Source organism: Pristiophorus japonicus, chromosome 11, assembly GCF_044704955.1.
Source record: "Pristiophorus japonicus isolate sPriJap1 chromosome 11, sPriJap1.hap1, whole genome shotgun sequence".
Classification (NCBI taxonomy): Eukaryota; Metazoa; Chordata; class Chondrichthyes; family Pristiophoridae; genus Pristiophorus; species Pristiophorus japonicus.
The window spans coordinates 145100988-145120547 of record NC_091987.1 but is presented as its reverse complement, the minus strand read 5'-3'; the positions used below and the strand labels follow the sequence as shown (position 1 = coordinate 145120547).

Here is a 19560-nt window from a genome sequence, read left to right as displayed (position 1 = left end):
TAAACCTCCCCACCTCTCTTTTCTCCTTTACGATGCTCCTTAAAACCTACATCTTTAACCAGCTTATGGTCATCTGTCATAATTTCTTCTTGTGTGGCTCAGTGTTAAATTTAGCTGTTTTGTCTTAAAGCACTTCTGTGAAGCGCCTTGGGATGTTTCACTACATTAAAGGTGATGTATAAATAACGGATGTTGTTGTTGGATAGTAGGAATTGGTGGCGAAGAGGAAGTCATAATGTAAGTTAGATAAGTAATCATCAGATTGGAATTTAGCTTTGTCTTGTAACATAAAATAAACTGCATAGTCAGTGGAAGTTAGCAGTTAAGAGCTGTAAGTGGTTGCCAGATTAGGTGGCAAAAGCTGTGAGCTCGAAGCTGCCATTTTCTGCAGCCTGGAGGAGTCAGTGCTCCATGTTTATGAAGGGTGTGTGAGATTGCAGCCCCTCTTCCACTATTTCAAGGGGCTGCTCCTCGATTTCTGGCTGCACTTCAGTCCCATGCTCCAGATCTTTGGCCACCCCGGTGCAGGGAGGGGGGAGGGCTTCCTCGTGGGACTGCTCCTGGGCCTGGCCAAGGTGGTCCAGGCAGCAGGAGGTCGTGGGGGTCATTCAACCCGACTTCCTGCCTCTCTTTCGTGACTAGGTTCGCGCTCGAGTGTCCCTGGAGATGGAGCACGCGGTGTCCACCGGCACGCTCGAGGCTTTCCATGACCGGTGGGCACCGGAGGTACTGGAGTCTATCATCACAACAGGGAACAGAATTTTAATTCGAGTTATTAATGTTTTTGTTAATTTGCGGGTTCCGGTGGTTGTGCAAAGAGTTGTGAGCTCGAAGCTGATTAAGTCATTGTAACTTGCTTGACTCTCAAAAGGGATACATTAGGCACTAGTTTGCAAATGCACCGAGCTTGAGCAGAGTTTGGAGACAGAGCTGGGCAAATTGCAATTGGAGTGGATCGCAAGCAGAGTGGAAGAATTTGGCGATAATAGGGATTGGTGGAGAAGAGGAAGGTGGTTTCTCACGTCCAACTCAAAAGGAAGACTCTAAGTTAAGTATCTAAATATCTAATATATGGTTTCTTTGTGTTTAGTATCAACTGTGGTTCTTGTTAAACTGAGTAAATTATTGTCCTTTGTTCTCTCTTAGTTAGGTCAGTAGGTTAAATTAACGTTTAGTTAGTCTATTAAAGACATGGCAGGGCACCTCAGTTTTGCCGCATGTACATCCTGTGCCATTTGGGAAGTCCAGGATGCTTCTCGTGTCCTGGATAATCACATGTGCACGAGGTGTCGTCAGCTGGAGGAGCTAGAGCTCCGGGTTTTGGAGCTTGAGCAGCTGGGGTCACTGCGGTGCAACTGCGAGGCGGAGAGCTGCGTGGATAGCACGTTTCAGGAGGCGGTCACCCTGCAGCTCAAGAGTTTGCAGGAAGAGAGGGAATGGGTAACTGCCAGACAGTAGAGGAGGACCAAGCAGGTAGTGCAGGAGTCCGCGGAGTACATCTTGCTCTCCAACCAGTATTCTGTTCTGAATACTGGTGAGGACGATGGTTCCTCTGGGAAGTACAGCCAGAGTCAAGTCCACAGCACCACGGGTGGCTCAGCTGTACAGGGGGGAGGAGGAAGATCAGAAAAGCAATAGGGATAGGGGATTCAATAGTTAGAGGAACAGACCGGCATTTCTGCGACCGCAGACATGACTCCAGGATGGAATGTTGCCTCCCTGGTGCCAGGGTCAAAGAGGTCACTGGGCGGTTGCAGGACATTCTGAAGTGGAGGGTGAACAGCCAGAGGTCGTAGTCTGTAGCGGTACCAATGAAATAGGTAGAAAGAAGGATGAGGTCCTGAAGGTAGATTTTAGGGAGCTAGGAAAGAGATTAATCAGCAGGACCTCAAATTAGTAATCTCCAGATTATTCCTGTGCCATGCGCTAGTGAGTACAGAAATAGGAGGACAGAGCAGATAAATGAGTGGCTGGAGAGATGGTACAGGAGGAAGGACTTTAGATTCCTGAGGCATTGGGACCATTTCTGGGTGAGGTGGGACCTGTACGAGCCGGATGGTTTGCATCTCAACAGGGCCGGGACCAATATCCTGGCGGGGAGGTTTGCTAGTGCTGTTAGGGAAAGTTTAAACTAGTTTGGCAGGGGGATAGGAACTGGAGTGTAGAGTCATAAGGGAGAGAAGCAAAGCTGTAAATGGAAGTAAATTTGTACGTGAATTTGGAAGGCAGAGGCAAAGTTAGAAAATAGAAAGCAAAGGGGTTTTGCAGTATATAATGGTATACTTCAATGCAAGGAGTCTAGTGAATAAGGCAGGTGAGCTGAGGGCACAAATAGACATGTAGAAGGATGATATCATAGCTTTTACTAAAACATAGGGCAGGAATGGCAGCTCAACATTCCTGGTTACAGGGTTTTCAGACGAGATAGAGAGGGGGATAAAAAAGGAGAGGGGTCACATTATCGGTTAAAGAAACAATTACAGCTGTGAGGAGGGATGATGTGTTAGAGGAACCATCAAATTAGGCCATATGGGTTGAACTGAAGAGTCAAAAAATGAGGCAATTTACAGTGTATTATAGACCTCCAAATAGTCAGAGGAGATAGAAGAGCAAATATAAAGGCAAATTTCTGAGATGCAAAAACAATATGGCAGTAAAGGGTAATAGTAGGGGATTTCAACTACCCTAATATTAACTGGGACAGAATCAGTGTAAAAGGCAGAATTCTTAAAATGCATTTAGGAGAACGTTTTTAGCCAGTGCGTAGCAAGCACAACAAGAGAGGGGGCAGTTCTGGACTTAGTTTTAGGGAATTAAGCTGGGCAGGTGGAAGGGGTATCAGTGGGAATGCATTTTGGTGCTAGTGATCATAATTCAGTTATATTTAGGGTAATTATTGAAAAGACAAAGATAGACCATAAATAAAAATTCTCAATTGGAGAAAAGTCAATTTTGCTAAGCTGACATGCGATTTAGCTAATCACTGGAAACAGCTACTTGAAGGTAAATCAGTGTCAGAGCAATGGGAGGCATTCAAGGAGGAGATAGTGAGGGTTCAGAGCAAATATATTCCCACAAAGAAAAAGGGTGGGACTCCTAAATCTAGAGCCCCCTGGATATCAAGGGGCATACAGGGTAGGATAATACAAAAAAGGGAAGCTTATATTGGATACCGAGAGCTAAATACTGCAGAAAGCCTGCAGGAGTATAGAAAGTGCAGTGGATAAATTAAAAAGGAAAGAGGGCAAGCAAAAGTATTGGCAAGTAAAACCCAAAGATGTTTTATAAATACAGAAAAAAACCAAAAGGATACCTAAGGAAAGAGTAAGGCCTATTAGAGACCAAAAAAGGAAGCTTGTATGGAGGCGGAAGACTTAAGGCTCTTAATGAATACTTTACATCTGTCTTTACAAAATAGAGGAACGATGCAGACATTGTAGTTAAGAAGGAGTGTGAAATATTAGATGAGATACACATAGTGAGAGAGGAAAAAACAAAGGCTCTAACCATCATTTTCCAATCCCCTCTGGCTACAGATGTGATACTGAAGGACTGCTAACGTTGTTTAGAAAGGGGTAGACCGAATAATTACAGGCCACTCAGCCTAACCTCTGTGGTGGGAAAATTGTTGTAAAAAAATCTGAGGGACAGTATTAATCGTCATTTAAAAAGGCACGGATCAATCAAGGACAGTTAGCAGGGATTTGTTAAGGCCATGTCTGACTAACTTGACTGAATTTTTTTGAGGAGGTAACAAGGTAGTGCATTTGATGTAGTTTACATAGATTCTAGCAAGGCTTTTGATAAGGTCCCACATGGCAGACTGGTTACAAAAGTAAAAGCCCATGGGATCCAAGGCAAAGTGGCAAGTAGGATCCAAAATTGGCTCAGAGGCAGGAAGCAAAGGGTAATGGTCAACGACTGCTTTAGTGACTGGAAAGCTGTTTCCAGTGGGGTTCCGCAGGGTTCTTGTTTTTTGTGGTATATATTAATGATTTACAGTTCAATGCAGGGGGCATGATTAAGACGTTTGCAGATGATACAAAAATTGGCCGTATGGTTGATAGTGTGGAAGAAAGCTGTAGTCTGCAGGAAGATATCAATGGACTGGTCAGGTTGGCAGAAAAGTGGCAAATGGAATTCAATCCGGAGAAGTGTGAGGTAATGCATTTGGGGAGGGTTAATATGGCAAGGAAATACACAATAAATGGTAGGATACTGAGAAGTATAGAGGAACAGAGGGACATTGAAATACATGTCCACAGATCCCTGAAGGTAGCAGGACAGGTGGATAAGGTGGATAAGGTGGTGAAGAAAGCATCCGGGATACTTTCCTTTATTAGCCGAGGCATAGAATACAAGAGCAGAGAGGTTATGCTTGAACTGTATAAAACACTATAGTTAGGCCACAGCTTGAGTACTGCGTGCAGTTCTGGTCACCACACTACATGAACGATGTGATTGCACTAGAGACGGTACAGAGGAGATTTACGAGGATGTTGCCTGGACTGTAAAATTTTAGCTATGAAGAAAGATTGGATCAGCTGGGGTTGTTTTCTTTGGAACAGAGGAAGCTGAAGGGAGACTTAATGATGAGGGGCCTAGACAGAGTGGATAGGATGGACCTATTTCCCGTAGTAGAGGTCAATAACTAGGGGGCATAGATTTAAAGTAATTGGTAGAAGGATTAGAGGGGAGTTGAGAACCTTTTCACCCAGAGGGTGGTGGGATCTGGAACTCACTGCCTGAAAGGGTGGTAGAGGCAGAAACTCTCACCACAGTTAAAAAGTACTTGGATGTGCACTTGAAGTGCCATAACCTACATGGCTACGGACCAAGGGCTGGAAAGTGGGATTAGGCTGGATAGCTTTGTCAGCCAGCACGGACACAATGGGCCGAAATGGCTTCCCTCTGTGCCGTAAATTTCTATGATTCTAAACATAGCGAACATCACCTGATCGAAAGAGTAACAGTGATTGAGATGCCTGACTCTAGACTGTGCTAGCTTATCGGAGTGGGGTACAAGCAGGCACACCGACTGCTCACCCGATCTGCCCTCCCGTTGAGCAAGGACCCACGTCAGTGTTGCTAACTCGTAAACTTTAGCCCATCTGTTTTAAAATGTGCAAAATGTACCTTTTCTTTAGCTTTGATCTTGGTTTCCTTGTCCATCCAGTCATTTTCCTTATCCAGTATGTCCACAAATGCCCAGCGAATACCAGCGACCAAATCTTCAGTCTGTAACCCAAGAAACACAAGCTTTAAACCTTAATTGATGGGAAGGTGCATTGTAAAGTGTTGTACTGAGATATCCAGATCATGTAAACACTTGGTTTGATCCCTGGTCTGTGCTACATTATCCCATCTTAGCCCAGGACTTTCCTTTGGCCTTGTTCCTGGATTAGAAGGGATCAGAAAATGAAGGCCAAGGCTCCGACTGATTATCCAATTACTTATCTCTGAAGGATTCATAGCACTTTCCACAAGTGGGGCTTTGTTACCTATTATCAGAAGCATTCCTTGATAATCTAGCGTTGGTGAAGATGCATGGCCCAATGATTAACAATTACCCTTACTTACTTTAATCTGCCAATGTAACAGGGTTAAGTGTAACCTTATGCTGTGGCAGCAAACTCACTTCAGAATGATGCACATTGAACAGCCCGGGGAAGAATTTCCGCAGCAGGGTTTGATCTTGGGGGTTTCACTGGATGCTCTGCCAGAGGCACAGTGGATGATGGAAGAACCTCCATGGAAATTCCAGGCAAGAGTTTCCACACTTAAAAACTATTTGAGGAGCTCCATTTGAGAGTTAGCATGGCGGTGGCCAAGTGGCCTCCTTATATTCTGTAATCGCTTTGATTTATTTACAAGCACAAACATAAAGAATGCTATACGGCATGTAAACATAGAAAAATAGAAAATAGGTGCAGCAGTAGACCAATCGGCCCTTCGAGCCTACACCACCATTCAATAAGATCATGCAACTTCAGTACCCCATTCCTGCTTTCCCTCCATACCCCTTGATCCCTTTAGCCGTAACGGCCACATCTAACTCCCTTTTGAATATATCTAACGAACTGGCCTCAACAACTTTCTGTGGTAGAGAATTCCACAGGTTTACAATTCTCTGAGTGAAGAAGTTTCTCCTCATCTCGGTCCTAAATGGCTTACCCCTTATCCTTAGACTGTGACCCCTGGTTCTGGACTTCCCCAACATCGGGAACATTCTTCCTGCATCTAACCTGTCCAATTCTGTCAGAATTTTACATGTTTCTATGAGATCCCCTCTCATTCTTCTAAATTCCAGTGAATATAAGCCTAGTCGATGCAATCTTTCTTCATATGTCAGTCCTGCCATCCCGGGAATCAGTCTGGTGAACCTTCGCTGCACTCCCTCAATAGCAAGAATGTCCTTCCTCAGATTAGGAGACCAAAACTGTACACAACATTCCAGGTGAGGCCTCACCAAGGCCCTGTACAACGGCAGTAAGACCTCCTAGCTCCTATACTCAAACCCTCTCGCTATGATGCCAACATGCCATTTGCCTTCTTCACCACCTGCTGTACCTGCATGTAAATATGACATAAATACAAGAACAGTCCATAATAGATTAATTAACCCCCCATAAACCCTCCAACTTCCTATGTTCATCTATTCCTTTAAGATTGTCCTTAAAACCTACTTTTTGGACAAATGTTTGTTGTAAAAAGCATCTTAGGATGGAAATAGAATCCTCGTTTTTCCAATATACTTTAACACTGGCAACAACCGGTCATAGGAAAGCGCGTCAAGGGGCTGGGGAGCAAGGTGATCAGAAGCAGGATGGCAAAATGAGGCTACAAGGCCCATCATGAAACAGCTTTTTCTGTATGAATTGGTTCTGTTGTCCAATTACGGCTCTAGTTTTAAGAGTCAATGGTGTGGTCACGTGAAAGTGGTATTTTCTGACACCCAAAAACAGACTTGAAGGCCAAATGCTACCCAGGAAATCAGAGATTAGGGCAGAATTTTAACAGTGATAGATAATTTGAACAATAGGGTGGCGGGGGAATAGGTAAGTGAGAAGCGGCTTTCAGGGATGTGATGAGATAATTTCCTCGGAGAGCTATATGTAGACCGTGTGTAGGAGCGATTAAAGGATGGAGTAAGTATAGAGGCACTCATCTTGAGCAATGTAAGAAGGATTCCACCAGGACCCAGAGGGATATTTGGTCTCTAAAGCACGGAGGATAAATCTTGGTGTTGCTCATAGCGGTGGAACATGTTTGGAGCAATCGGGGAAGACTCATAAGAACATAAGAACAGAAGAATTAGGAACAGGAGTAGGCCATCTAGCCCCTCGAGCCTGCTCCGCCATTCAACAAGATCATGGCTGATCTGGCCGTGGACTCAGCTCCACTTACCCGCCCGCTCCCCATAACCCTTAATTCCCTTATTGGTTAAAAATCTATCTATCTATGATTTGAATACATTCAATGAGCTAGCCTCAACTGCTTCCTTGGGCAGAGAATTCCACAGATTCACAACCCTCTGGGAGAAGAAATTCCTTCTCAACTTGGTTTTAAATTGGCTCCCCCGTATTTTGAGGCTGTGCCCCCTAGTTCTAGTCTCCCCGACCAGTGGAAACAACCTCTCTGCCTCTATCTTGTCTATCCCTTTCATTATTTTAAATGTTTCTATAAGATCACCCCTCATCCTTCTGAACTCCAATGAGTAAAGACCCAGTCTACTCAATCTATCGTCATAAGGTAACCAACCCCCTCATCTCCGGAATCAGCCTAGTGAATCGTCTCTGTACCCCCTCGAAAGCTAGTATATCCTTCCTTAAGTAAAGTGACCAAAACTCACACAGTACTCCAGGTGCGGCCTCACCAATACCTTGTATAGTTGCAGCAGGACCTCCATGCTTTTGTACTCCATCCCTCTCGCAATGAAGGCCAACATTCCATTCGCCTTCCTGATTACCTGCTGCACCTGCAAACTAACTTTTTGGGATTCATGCACAAGGACCCCCAGGTCCCTCTGCACCGCAGCATGTTGTAATTTCTACCATTCAAATAATATTCCCTTTCACTTTTTTTTTCCAAGGTGGATGACCTCACATTTTCTGACATTGTATTCCATCTGCCAAACCTTAGCCCATTCGCTTAACCTATCTAAATCTCTTTGCAGCCTCTCTGTGTCCTCTACACAACCCGCTTTCCCACTAATCTTTGTGCCATCTGCAAATTTTGTTACACTACACTCTGTCCCCTCTTCCAGGTCATCTATGTATATTGTAAACAGTTGTGGTCCCAGCACCGATCCCTGTGGCACACCACAAACCACCGATTTCCAACCCGAAAAGGACCCATTTAACCGGACTCTCTGCTTTCTGTCAGCCAGCCAATTCTCGATCCATGCTAATACATTTCCTCTGACTCCGCATACCTTTATCTTCTGCAGTAACTTTTTGTGTGGCACCTTATCGAATGCCTTTTGGAAATCTAAATACACCACATCCATCGGTACACCTCTATCCACCATGCACATTATATCCTCAAAGAATTCCAGTAAATTAGTTAAACATGATTTCCCCTTCATGAATCCATGTTGCGTCTGCTTGATTGCACTATTTCTATCAGCATGTCCCGCTATTTCTTCCTTAATGATAGCTTCAAGCATTTTCCCCACTACAGATGTTAAACTAACCGGCCTATAGTTACCTGCCTTTTGTCTGCCCCCTTTTTTTTAAACAGAGGCATTACATTAGCTGCTTTCCAATTCGCTGGTACCTCCCCAGAGTCCAGAGAATTTTGGTAGATTATAACGAATGCATCTGCTATAACTTCCGCCATCCCTTTTAATACCCTGGGATGCATTTCATCCGGACCAGGGGACTTGTCTACCTTGAGTCCCATTAGCCTGTCCAGCACTACCTCCCTAGTGATAGTGATTGTCTCAAGGTCCTCCCTTCCCACATTCCCGTGACCAGTAATTTTTGGCATGGTTTTTGTGTCTTCCACTGTGAAGACCGAAGTAAAATAATTGTTTAAGGTCTCAGCCATTTCCACATTTCCCATTATTAAATCCCCCTTCTCATCTTCTAAGGGACCAACATTTACTTTAGTCACTCTCTTCCGTTTTATATATCGGTAAAAGCTTTTACTATCTGTTTTTATGTTTTGCGCAAGTTTACTTTCGTAATCTATCTTTCCTTTCTTTATTGCTTTCTTAGTCATTCTTTGCTGTTGTTTAAAATGTTCCCAATCTTCTAGTTTCCCACTAACCTTGGCCACCTTATACGCATTGGTTTTTAATTTGATACTCTCCTTTATTTCCTTGGTTATCCACGGCTGGTTATCCCTTCTCTTACCGCCCTTCTTTTTCATTGGAATATATTTTTGTTGAGCACTATGAAAGAGCTCCTTAAAAGATCTCCACTATTCCTCAATTGTGCCACCATTTAGTCTGTGTTCCCAGTCTACTTTAGCCAACTCTGCCCTCATCCCAATGTAGTCCCCTTTGTTTAAGCATAGTATGCTCGTTTGAGATACTACTTCCTCACCCTCAATCTGTATTACAAATTCAACCATACTGTGATCACTCATTCCGAAAGGATCTTTTACTAGGAGATCGTTTATTATTCCTGTCTCATTACACAGGACCAGATCTAAGATAGCTTGCTCCCTTGTAGGTTCTGTAACACACTGTTCTAAGAAACAATCCCGTATACATTCTTTGAATTCCTCCTCCAGGCTACCCCGTGCGATTTGATTTGACCAATCGATATGTAGGTTAAAATCCCTCATGATCACTGCCGTTCCTTTTTCACATGCCTCCATTATTCCCTTGATTATTGTCCGTCCCACCGTGAAGTTATTATTTGGGGGCCTATAAACTACGCCCACCAGTGACTTTTTCCCCTTACTATCTCTAATCTCCACCCACAGTGATTCAACATTTTGTTCATTAGAGCCAATATCATCTCTCACAACTGCCCTGATATCATCCTTTATTAACAGAGCTACCCCACCTCCTTTCTCTTCTTGTCTATCCTTCCGAATTGTCAGATACCCCTGTATGTTTAATTCCCAGTCTTGGCCACCCTGCAATCACATTTCTGTAATGGCCACCAAATCATACCCATTTGTAATGATTTGTGCCGTCAACTCATTTACTTTATTTCGAATGCTGCGTGCGTTTAGGTAGAGTGGTTTAATACTAGTTTTTAAACCATGATTTTTAGTTTTGACCCCTCCTGCAGCCCCTTTACATTCATACATATTGTCCCTTCCTATCACCTTGTGGTTTATACTTATCCCAATGCTACTCTGCTCTGTTGCCTCCTGCCTTTTGCATTCTTTCTTGGGGTCCTGTTCATCTGAGCTCTCACCCATTCTAACTAGCTCAGAGCCTTATCCTGGGTTCCGAATACTCCTCGCATTGAGGCACCGAGCTTTCAGGCTTGCCTTTTTATTACTCTTTGACCATTTAGAATTTTGCTGTACAGTGGCCCTTTTTGTTTTTTGCCTTGGGTTTCTCTGCCCTCCACTTTTACTCATCTCCTTTCTGTCTTTTGCTTCTGTCTCCATTTTGTTTCCCTCTGTCTCCCTCATTGGTTCCCATCCCCCTGCCATATTAGTTTAACTCCTCCCCAATAGCACTAGCAAACACTCCCCCTAGGAAATTGGTTCCGGTCCTGCCCAGGTGCAGACTGTCCAGTTTGTACTGGTCCCACCTCCCCCAGAACCGGTTCCAATGTCCCAGGAATTTGAATCCCTCCCTGCTGCACCACTGCTCAAACCACGTATTCATCTGCGCTATCCTGTGATTCCTACTCTGACTAGCACGTGGCACTGGTAGCAATCCTAAGATTGCTACTTTTGAGGTACTACTTTTTAATTTAGCTTCTAGCTCCTTAAATTCGTCTCGTAGGACCTCATCCCTTTTTTTACCTATATCGTTGGTACCAATGTGCACCACGAGAACTGGCTGTTCACCCTCCCTTTTCAGAATGTCCTGCACCCGCTCTGAGACATCCTTGACCCTTGCACCAGGGAGGCAAGATACCATTCTGGAGTCTTAGTTGCGACCTCAGAAACGCCTATCTATTCCCCTTACAATTGAGTCCCCTATCACTATCGCTCTCCCACTCTTTTTCCTGCCCTCCTGTGCAACAGAGCCAGCCACGGTGCCATGAACTTGGCTGCTGCTGCCCTCCCCTGATGAGTCATCCCCCTCAACAATACTCAAAGCGGTGTATCTGTTTTGCATTTGTATAAAGTGGGGGGGGGGGGGCACTGAGCACCTCGAGTCTCATCGCCGAGAGCATGCAGAAATCAAGCGCAGGCAGCAGAAAGAGCGTGCGGCAAACCTGTCCCACCCTCCACGACTGTCTGTCCCACCTGTGACAGGGACTGTGGCTCTCGTATTGGACTGTTCAGCCACCTAAGGACTAATTTTTAAGAGTGGAAGCAAGTCTTCCTCGATTCCGAGGGACTGCCTATGATGATGATTCACAAGCTTACGGATGTCCCAAGCTGCTTCACATCCAATGATGTCCTTTTGAAGTTCAATCACTGTTATAACATTAGTGCAACGTGGTTAGATTCTTTCAGCTGAAGGAATGTAGTTAAAGATAATGCTCACCATTTATAGCTGGAGGCAAACTACCTGCACAACAGTGAGAGCTGGTGAGCAGCACACAACTTACCAGTTGCTTCTTGTCCTCCTGAAAATGTGCTTCAACAAACATTCTTCCAACAGCAAATGATAGAACATATTCCGCAAAGTTCACACATTTGTTCCATCGCGCAGACAATGAAGTCGCCCCATTAATCACCTGAAGTAAGGTGCAGAGAATTAAGGCACTTGCAATTCGCTTCAACTAATCTCCTTTTTGCCTCTCCCAAAGAGAAGGTGGCTCACATTCCTAATTCTGATCTCAACACTTATCACTCAGCCAACAGCACTCAATCAAATAAATTGGTCACTTATCACATTGCTGTGTGCAGGACGTTGCAGTGCACCAATTCCCTGCCGCGTTTCCCTATGTTCTTTGCATAGTGGGAGTGGGGTCACAAAAAAGATAACGGGGGACACCGCCCGCGACAGGACGTGGAGACGCTGTGCGCAATAGGACAGGGGACACCGCAATAGGATGGGGGGGAGGGGGGAAACACCACGATAGTGATATAATCAGGGACACTGAGGCATGTTGTCGAATGTGAGGGCTCTCTAAACATAACATTGTGAAATCTGCCCTAGAGGCATCATCTGTGAATGATGCAAATTAACCATCAATGCAAAATGTATAAATTCTCCCCAAGAGGTACAATTACTGGTAAAATCAGCACTCTCTGATGGGCCCTTCAGTTGTGTTTTGATCATTTTCAATGTTGACCAGCTCAGGAGATCCTGCCAGCAGTGAGGCATTTAGCACTGCACTGAAACGTGTTACTGTTACCCATTTTACAATGGATTGACAACAGCTAAGGTTTTACGGCGCTCCCATTCATCCGAACACAAGACGCACACGGTACCGATGCCCACCGCAGCCCATTCCTGTGTACTTCTCTCTAACCAGCTAACCGCTGCAGTCATCACTTACCTTTACAAATTCAAGGTGCCTATTAAGGAAGCGTTGGCTGAGGTTCCCCATCCTCCTGTGCACAATTCTCCATATAAGATAGTTGGCGATAGTTCTATAAACGGGTTATACAGTAGGACAGAGTTACATAGAAACATAGAAACATAGAAAATAGGTGCAGGATTAGGCCATTCGGCCCTTCGAGCCTGCACCGCTATTCAATGAGTTCATGGCTGAACATGCAACTTCAGTACCCCATTCCTGCTTTCTCGCCATACCCCTTGATCCCCCTAGTAGTAAGGACTACATTTAACTCCTTTTTGAATATATTTAGTGAATTGGCCTCAACAACTTTCTGTGGTAGAGAATTCCACAGGTTCACCACTCTCTGGGTGAAGAAGTTTCTCCTCATCTCGGTCCTAAATGGCTTACCCCTTATCCTTAGACTGTGACCCCTGGTTCTGGACTTTCCCAACATTGGGAACATTCTTCCTGCATCTAACCTGTCTAAACCCATCAGAATTTTAAACGTTTCTATGAGATCCCCTCTCATTCTTCTGAACTCCAGTGAATACAAGCCCAGTAGATCCAGTCTTTCTTGATAGGTCAGTCCCACCATCCCAAGAATCAGTCTGGTGAACCTTCGCTGCATTCCATGAATAGCAAGAATGTCCTTCCTCAAGTTAGGAGATCAAAACTGTACACAATACTCCAGGTATGGCCTCACCAAGGCCCTGTACAACTATAGCAACACCTCCCTTCCCCTGTACTCAAATCCCCTCGCTATGAAGGCCAACATGCCATTTGCTTTCTTAACCGCCTGCTGTACCTGCATGCCAACCTTCAGTGACTGATGTACCATGACACCCAGGTCTCGTTGCACCTCCCCTTTTCCTAATCTGTCACCATTCAGATAATAGTCTGTCTCTCTGTTTTTACCACCAAAGTGGATAACCTCACATTTATCCACATTATACTTCATCCGCCATGCATTTGCCCACTCACCTAACCTATCCAAATCGCTCTGCAGCCTCATAGCATCCTCCTCGCAGCTCACACTGCCACCCAACTTAGTGTCATCCGCAAATTTGGAGATACTACATTTAATCCCCTCGTCTAAATCATTAATGTACAATGTAAACAGCTGGGGCCCCAGCACAGAACCTTGCGGTACTCCACTAGTCACTGCCTGCCATTCTGAAAAGTACCCATTTACTCCTACTCTTTGCTTCCTGTCTGACAACCAGTTCTCAATCCATGTCAGCACACTACCCCCAATCCCATGTGCTTTAACTTTGCACATTAATCTCTTGTGTAGGACCTTGTCGAAAGCCTTCTGAAATCCCAAATATACCACATCAACTGGTTCTCCCTTGTCCACTCTACTGGAAACATCCTCAAAAAATTCCAGAAGATTTGTCAAGCATGATTTCCCTTTCACAAATCCATGCTGACTTGGATGTATCATGTCACCTCTTTCCAAATGTGCTGCTATGACATCCTTAATAATTGGTTCCATCATTTTACCCACTACTGATGTCAGGCTGACCGGTCTATAATTCCCTGTTTTCTCTCTCCCTCCTTTTTTAAAAAGTGGGGTTACATTGGCTACCCTCCACTCCATAGGAACTGATCCAGAATCTATGGAATGTTGGAAAATGACTGTCAATGCATCCGCTATTTCCAAGGCCACCTCCTTAAGTACTGTGGGATGCAGTCCATCAGGCCCTGGGGATTTATCGGCCTTCAATCCCATCAATTTCCCCAACGCAATTTCCCGACTAAGAAGGATTTCCCTCAGTTCCTCCTTCTCACGAGATCCTCTGACCCCTTTTATATCCGGAAGGTTGTTTGTGTCCTCCTTAGTGAATACCGAACCAAAGTACTTGTTCAATTGGTCTGCCATTTCCTTTTTCCAAATATGACTTCCCCTGATTCTGACTGCAGGGGACCTACGTTTGTCTTTACTAACCTTTTTCTCTTTACATATCTATAGAAACTTTTGCAGTCCGTCTTAATGTTCCCTGCAAGCTTCCTCTCGTACTCTATTTTCCTTGCCCTAATCAAACCCTTTGGCCTCCTCTGCTGTGTTCTAAATTTCTCCCAGTCCCCAGGTTCACTGCTATTTCTGGCCAATTTGTATGCCACTTCCTTGGCTTTAATACTATCCCTGATTTCCCTTGATAGCCACGGTTGAGCCACCTTCCCTTTTTTATTTTTACGCCAGACAGGGATGTACAATTGTTGTAGTTCATCCATGCGGTCTCTAAATGCCATTGCCCATCTACTCTCAACCCCTTAAGTATCATTCGCCAATCTATCCTAGCCAATTCACGCCTCATACCATCAAGGTTACCCTTCTTTAAGTTCTGGACCATGGTCCCTGAATTAACTGTTTCATTCTCCATCCTAATGTAGAATTCCACCATATTATGGTCACTCTTCCCCAAGGGGCCTCGCACAACGAGATTGCTAATTAATCCTCTCTCATTACACAACACCCAGTCTAAGATGGCCTGCCCCCCCTAGTTGGTTCCTCGACATATTGGTCTAGAAAACCATCCCTTATGCACTCCAGGAAATCCTCCTCCACCGTATTGCTTCCAGTTTGGTTAGCCCAATCTACATGCATATTAAAGTCACCCATTTCATTAAAGTCACCCAAGTCATTTCATTGCATTTAAATAAGTTTGGATAATCTGCAACAGACATAGGTCCATTGATAATATCGCGTGTTATAATCTGAAGCAAGCAAGGGTCCAAGAGGGATCCAAATGAGACACTGTTCTAATATTCATAAATTAATTCCATACAGCCCAATGTCTGGGGTTTGTGATGAACTACTCATCCTACAGTGCTGTGATAATGGAATGTATATCTCACGTCATGTTAAGCTTACCTATTATCCACAGTGTCTAACAGCTGGAACAAATCCTTGAAATACTGTGGAACAGACACAATGACCTCTTCCGACATGTCGATGTGTGTCAGTTCAGGGTAAACATCTGCATCAATCACCATCTTCATATAGCGAAGCCAATCAAACTGAGAACACGAGATAAATCACAAGCGATTGGAAGGTTGCAGCACTAATGAGGCACAGAAGCTGCAACAGGGATCCTCGTGGGAATGTCAGCCAGCATCTGGCCATGGAGATTCTGTACTCTGCAAACTCAGGCAGCGTGCGTTCCTCTCCAGTAAACCTGACCACCTGAAATATTTGTGGCTGAAGGTTTAAGGAACCTTTCGGCATGCAAACATCGTCAGGTGTCTCGGAAAACAAGTACACCGGGAGTGGTGGGGGGTGGTGGGGTGAGGTGGGGGGGGTGGGGTGGAGGGAGTGTGAGCACACTGGGAGTGGGGACAGTACACTGGGAGTGGGGGGGGGACAGTACACTGGGAGTGGGGGGGGGACAGTACACTGGGAGTGGGGGGGGGGACAGTACACTGGGAGTAGGGGCGACAGTACACTGGGAGTAGGGGGGACAGTACACTGGGAGTAGGGGGGACAGAACACTGGGAGTGGGGGACAGTACACTGGGAGTGGGGGGGACAGTACACTGGGAGTAGGGGGACAGTACACTGGGAGTAGGGGGACAGTACACTGGGAGTAGGGGGGACAGTACACTGGGAGTGGGGGACAGTACTCTGGGAGTGGGGGACAGTACTCTGGGAGTGGGGGACAGTACACTGGGAGTAGGGGAACAGTACGCTGGGAGTAGGGGGAACAGTACACTGGGAGTAGGGGGGACAGTACACTGGGAGTGGGGGACAGTACTCTGGGAGTGGGGGACAGTACACTGGGAGTGGGGGACAATACACTGGGAGTAGGGGGACAGTACACTGGGAGTGGGGGACAGTACACTGGGAGTAGGGGGACAGTACTCATGGGAGTGGGGGACAATACACTGGGAGTAGGGGGACAGTACACTGGGAGTAGGGGGACAGTACACTGGGAGTGGGGGACAGTACACTGGGAGTGGGGGGGGACACTACACTGGGAGTAGGGCGGACAGTACACTGGGAGTAGGGGGGACAGAACACTGGGAGTAGGGGGGACAGTACACTGGGAGTAGGGGGGACAGTACACTGGGAGTGGGGGAGACAGTACACTGGGAGTGAGGGACAGTACACTGGGAGTGGGGGGGGGACAGTACACTGGGAGCCGGGGGGGGGAAAGAACACTGGGAGTAGGGGGGGGGACAGTACACTGGGAGTGGGGGGGACAGTACACTGGGAGTGGGGGACAGTACACTGGGAGTGGGGGGGGACAGTACACTGGGAGTAGGGGGGGGACAGTACACTGGGAGTGGGGGGGGACAGTACACTGGGAGTGGGAGGGGGACAGTACACTGGGAGTAGGGGGGGGACAGTACACTGGGAGTAGGGGGGGCAGTACACTGGGAGTGGGGGGGGGACAGTACACTGGGAGTAGGGGGGACAGTACACTGGGAGTGGGGGACAGTACACTGGGAGTGGGGGACAATACACTGGGAGCGGGGGACAGTACACTGGGAGCGGGGGACGGTATCTGGGAGTGGGGGACAGTACACTGGGAGTAGGGGGGACAGTACACTGGGAGTGGGGGGGGGACAGTACACTGGGAGAAGGGGGGACAGTACACTGGGAGTGGGGGACAGTACACTGGGAGCGGGGGACAGTACACTGGGAGCGGGGGACGGTATCTGGGAGTGGGGGACGGTATCTGGGAGTGGGGGACAGAACACTGGGAGTGGGGGACAGAACACTGGGAGTGGGGGACAGTACACTGGGAGTGGGGGACAGTACACTGGGAGTAGGGGGGACAGTACACTGGGAGTGGGGGACAGTACACTGGGAGTGGGGGACAGTACACTGGGAGTAGGGGGGGGGCAGTACACTGGGAGTAGGGGACAGTACACTGGGAGTGGGCGGGGGACAGTACACTGGGAGTGGGGGGGGGTGGACAGTACACTGGGAGTAGGGGGGGGACAGTACACTGGGAGTAGGGGGGACAGTACACTGGGAGTAGGGGGACAGTACACTGGGAGTGGGGGGGGGACAGTACACTGGGAGTGGGGGGGGAACAGTACACTGGGAGTAGGGGGGGACAGTACACTGGGAGTAGGGGGGACAGTACACTGGGAGTGGGGGGGGCAGTACACTGGGAGTAGGGGGACAGTACACTGGGAGTGGGGGACAGTACACTGGGAGTGGGGGGGACGGGACAGTACACTGGTAGTGGGGGGGGACAGTACACTGGGAGTGGGGGGGGGGACAGTACACTGGGAGTGGGGGGGACAGTACACTGGGAGTGGTGGGGGGGACAGTACACTGGGAGTGGGGGACAGTACACTGGGAGTAGGGGGGACAGTACACTGGGAGTGGGGGACAGTACACTGGGAGTGGGGGACAGTACACTGGGAGTAGGGGGGCAGTACACTGGGAGTAGGCGACAGTACACTGGGAGTGGGCGGGGGACAGTACACTGGGAGTGGGGGGGGGACAGTACACTGGGAGTAGGGGGGGGGACAGTACACTGGGAGTAGGGGGGACAGTACACTGGGGGTAGGGGGACAGTACACTGGGAGTGGGGGGGGACAGTACACTGGGAGTGGGGGGGGGGAACAGTACACTGGGAGTAGGGGGGGACAGTACCCTGGGAGTAGGGAGGACAGTACACTGGGAGTGGGGGCGGCAGTACACTGGGAGTAGGGGGACAGTACACTGGGAGTGGGGGACAGTACACTGGGAGTGGGGGGGACGGGACAGTACACTGGTAGTGGGGGGGACAGTACACTGGGAGTGGGGGGGGGACAGTACACTGGGAGTGGGGGGGACAGTACACTGGGAGTGGTGGGGGGAACAGTACACTGGGAGTAGGGGGGACAGTACACTGGGAGTAGGGGGGACAGTACACTGGGAGTGGGGGGGGACAGTACACTGGGAGTAGGGGGGACAGTACACTGGGAGTAGGGGGGACAGTACACTGGGAGTAGGGGGGACAGTACACTGGGAGTGGGGGGGACAGTACTCATGGGAGTGGGGGACAGTACACTGGGAGTAGGGGGGACAGTACACTGGGAGTAGGGGGGACAGTACACTGGGAGTGGGGGGTACAGTACTCATGGGAGTGGGGGACAGTACACTGGGAGTGGGGGGGACAGAACACTGAGAGTGGGGGACAGTACACTGGGAGTGGGAGACAGTACACTGGGAGTGAGGGACAGTACACTGGGAGTGGGGGTGGATAGTACACTGGGAGTGGGGGACAGTACACTGGGAGTGGGGGGGGACAGAACACTGGGAGTAGGGGGGACAGTACACTGGGAGTGGTGGGGGGGACAGTACACTGGGAGTGGGGGACAGTACACTGGGAGTAGGGGGGACAGTACACTGGGAGTGGGGGACAGTACACTGGGAGTGGGGGACAGTACACTGGGAGTAGGGGGGGCAGTACACTGGGAGTAGGGGACAGTACACTGGGAGTGGGCGGGGGACAGTACACTGGGAGTGGGGGGGGGACAGTACACTGGGAGTAGGGGGGGGACAGTACACTGGGAGTAGGGGGGACAGTACACTGGGGGTAGGGGGACAGTACACTGGGAGTGGGGGGGGACAGTACACTGGGAGTGGGGGGGGAACAGTACACTGGGAGTAGGGGGGGACAGTACCCTGGGAGTAGGGAGGACAGTACACTGGGAGTGGGGGGGGCAGTACACTGGGAGTAGGGGGACAGTACACTGGGAGTGGGGGACAGTACACTGGGAGTGGGGGGGACGGGACAGTACACTGGTAGTGGGGGGGACAGTACACTGGGAGTGGGGGGGGGACAGTACACTGGGAGTGGGGGGGACAGTACACTGGGAGTGGTGGGGGGAACAGTACACTGGGAGTAGGGGGGACAGTACACTGGGAGTAGGGGGGACAGTACACTGGGAGTGGGGGGGGGACAGTACACTGGGAGTAGGGGGGACAGTACACTGGGAGTAGGGGGGACAGTACA

The 19560-nt window shown here is 48.1% G+C and overlaps 1 protein-coding gene across 3 annotated transcripts in view; it reads right to left on the bottom strand.

Moving 5' to 3' along the window:
- phex (phosphate regulating endopeptidase homolog, X-linked) overlaps positions 1-19560 on the bottom strand; it is a 162812-nt gene that overhangs the window by 44001 nt on the left and 99251 nt on the right. For 2 of the 3 annotated variants that reach the window (XM_070894119.1, XM_070894120.1), the window contains exons 9-12: positions 15475-15620; positions 12597-12690; positions 11700-11828; positions 5137-5238 (exon numbers count right to left, since the gene is read on the bottom strand). In XM_070894119.1, the coding sequence (XP_070750220.1) occupies positions 5137-5238; positions 11700-11828; positions 12597-12690; positions 15475-15620 (471 nt within the window). The remainder of the gene's footprint in view (positions 1-5136; positions 5239-11699; positions 11829-12596; positions 12691-15474; positions 15621-19560) is intronic. The other variant, XM_070894121.1, reaches the window with a different exon arrangement.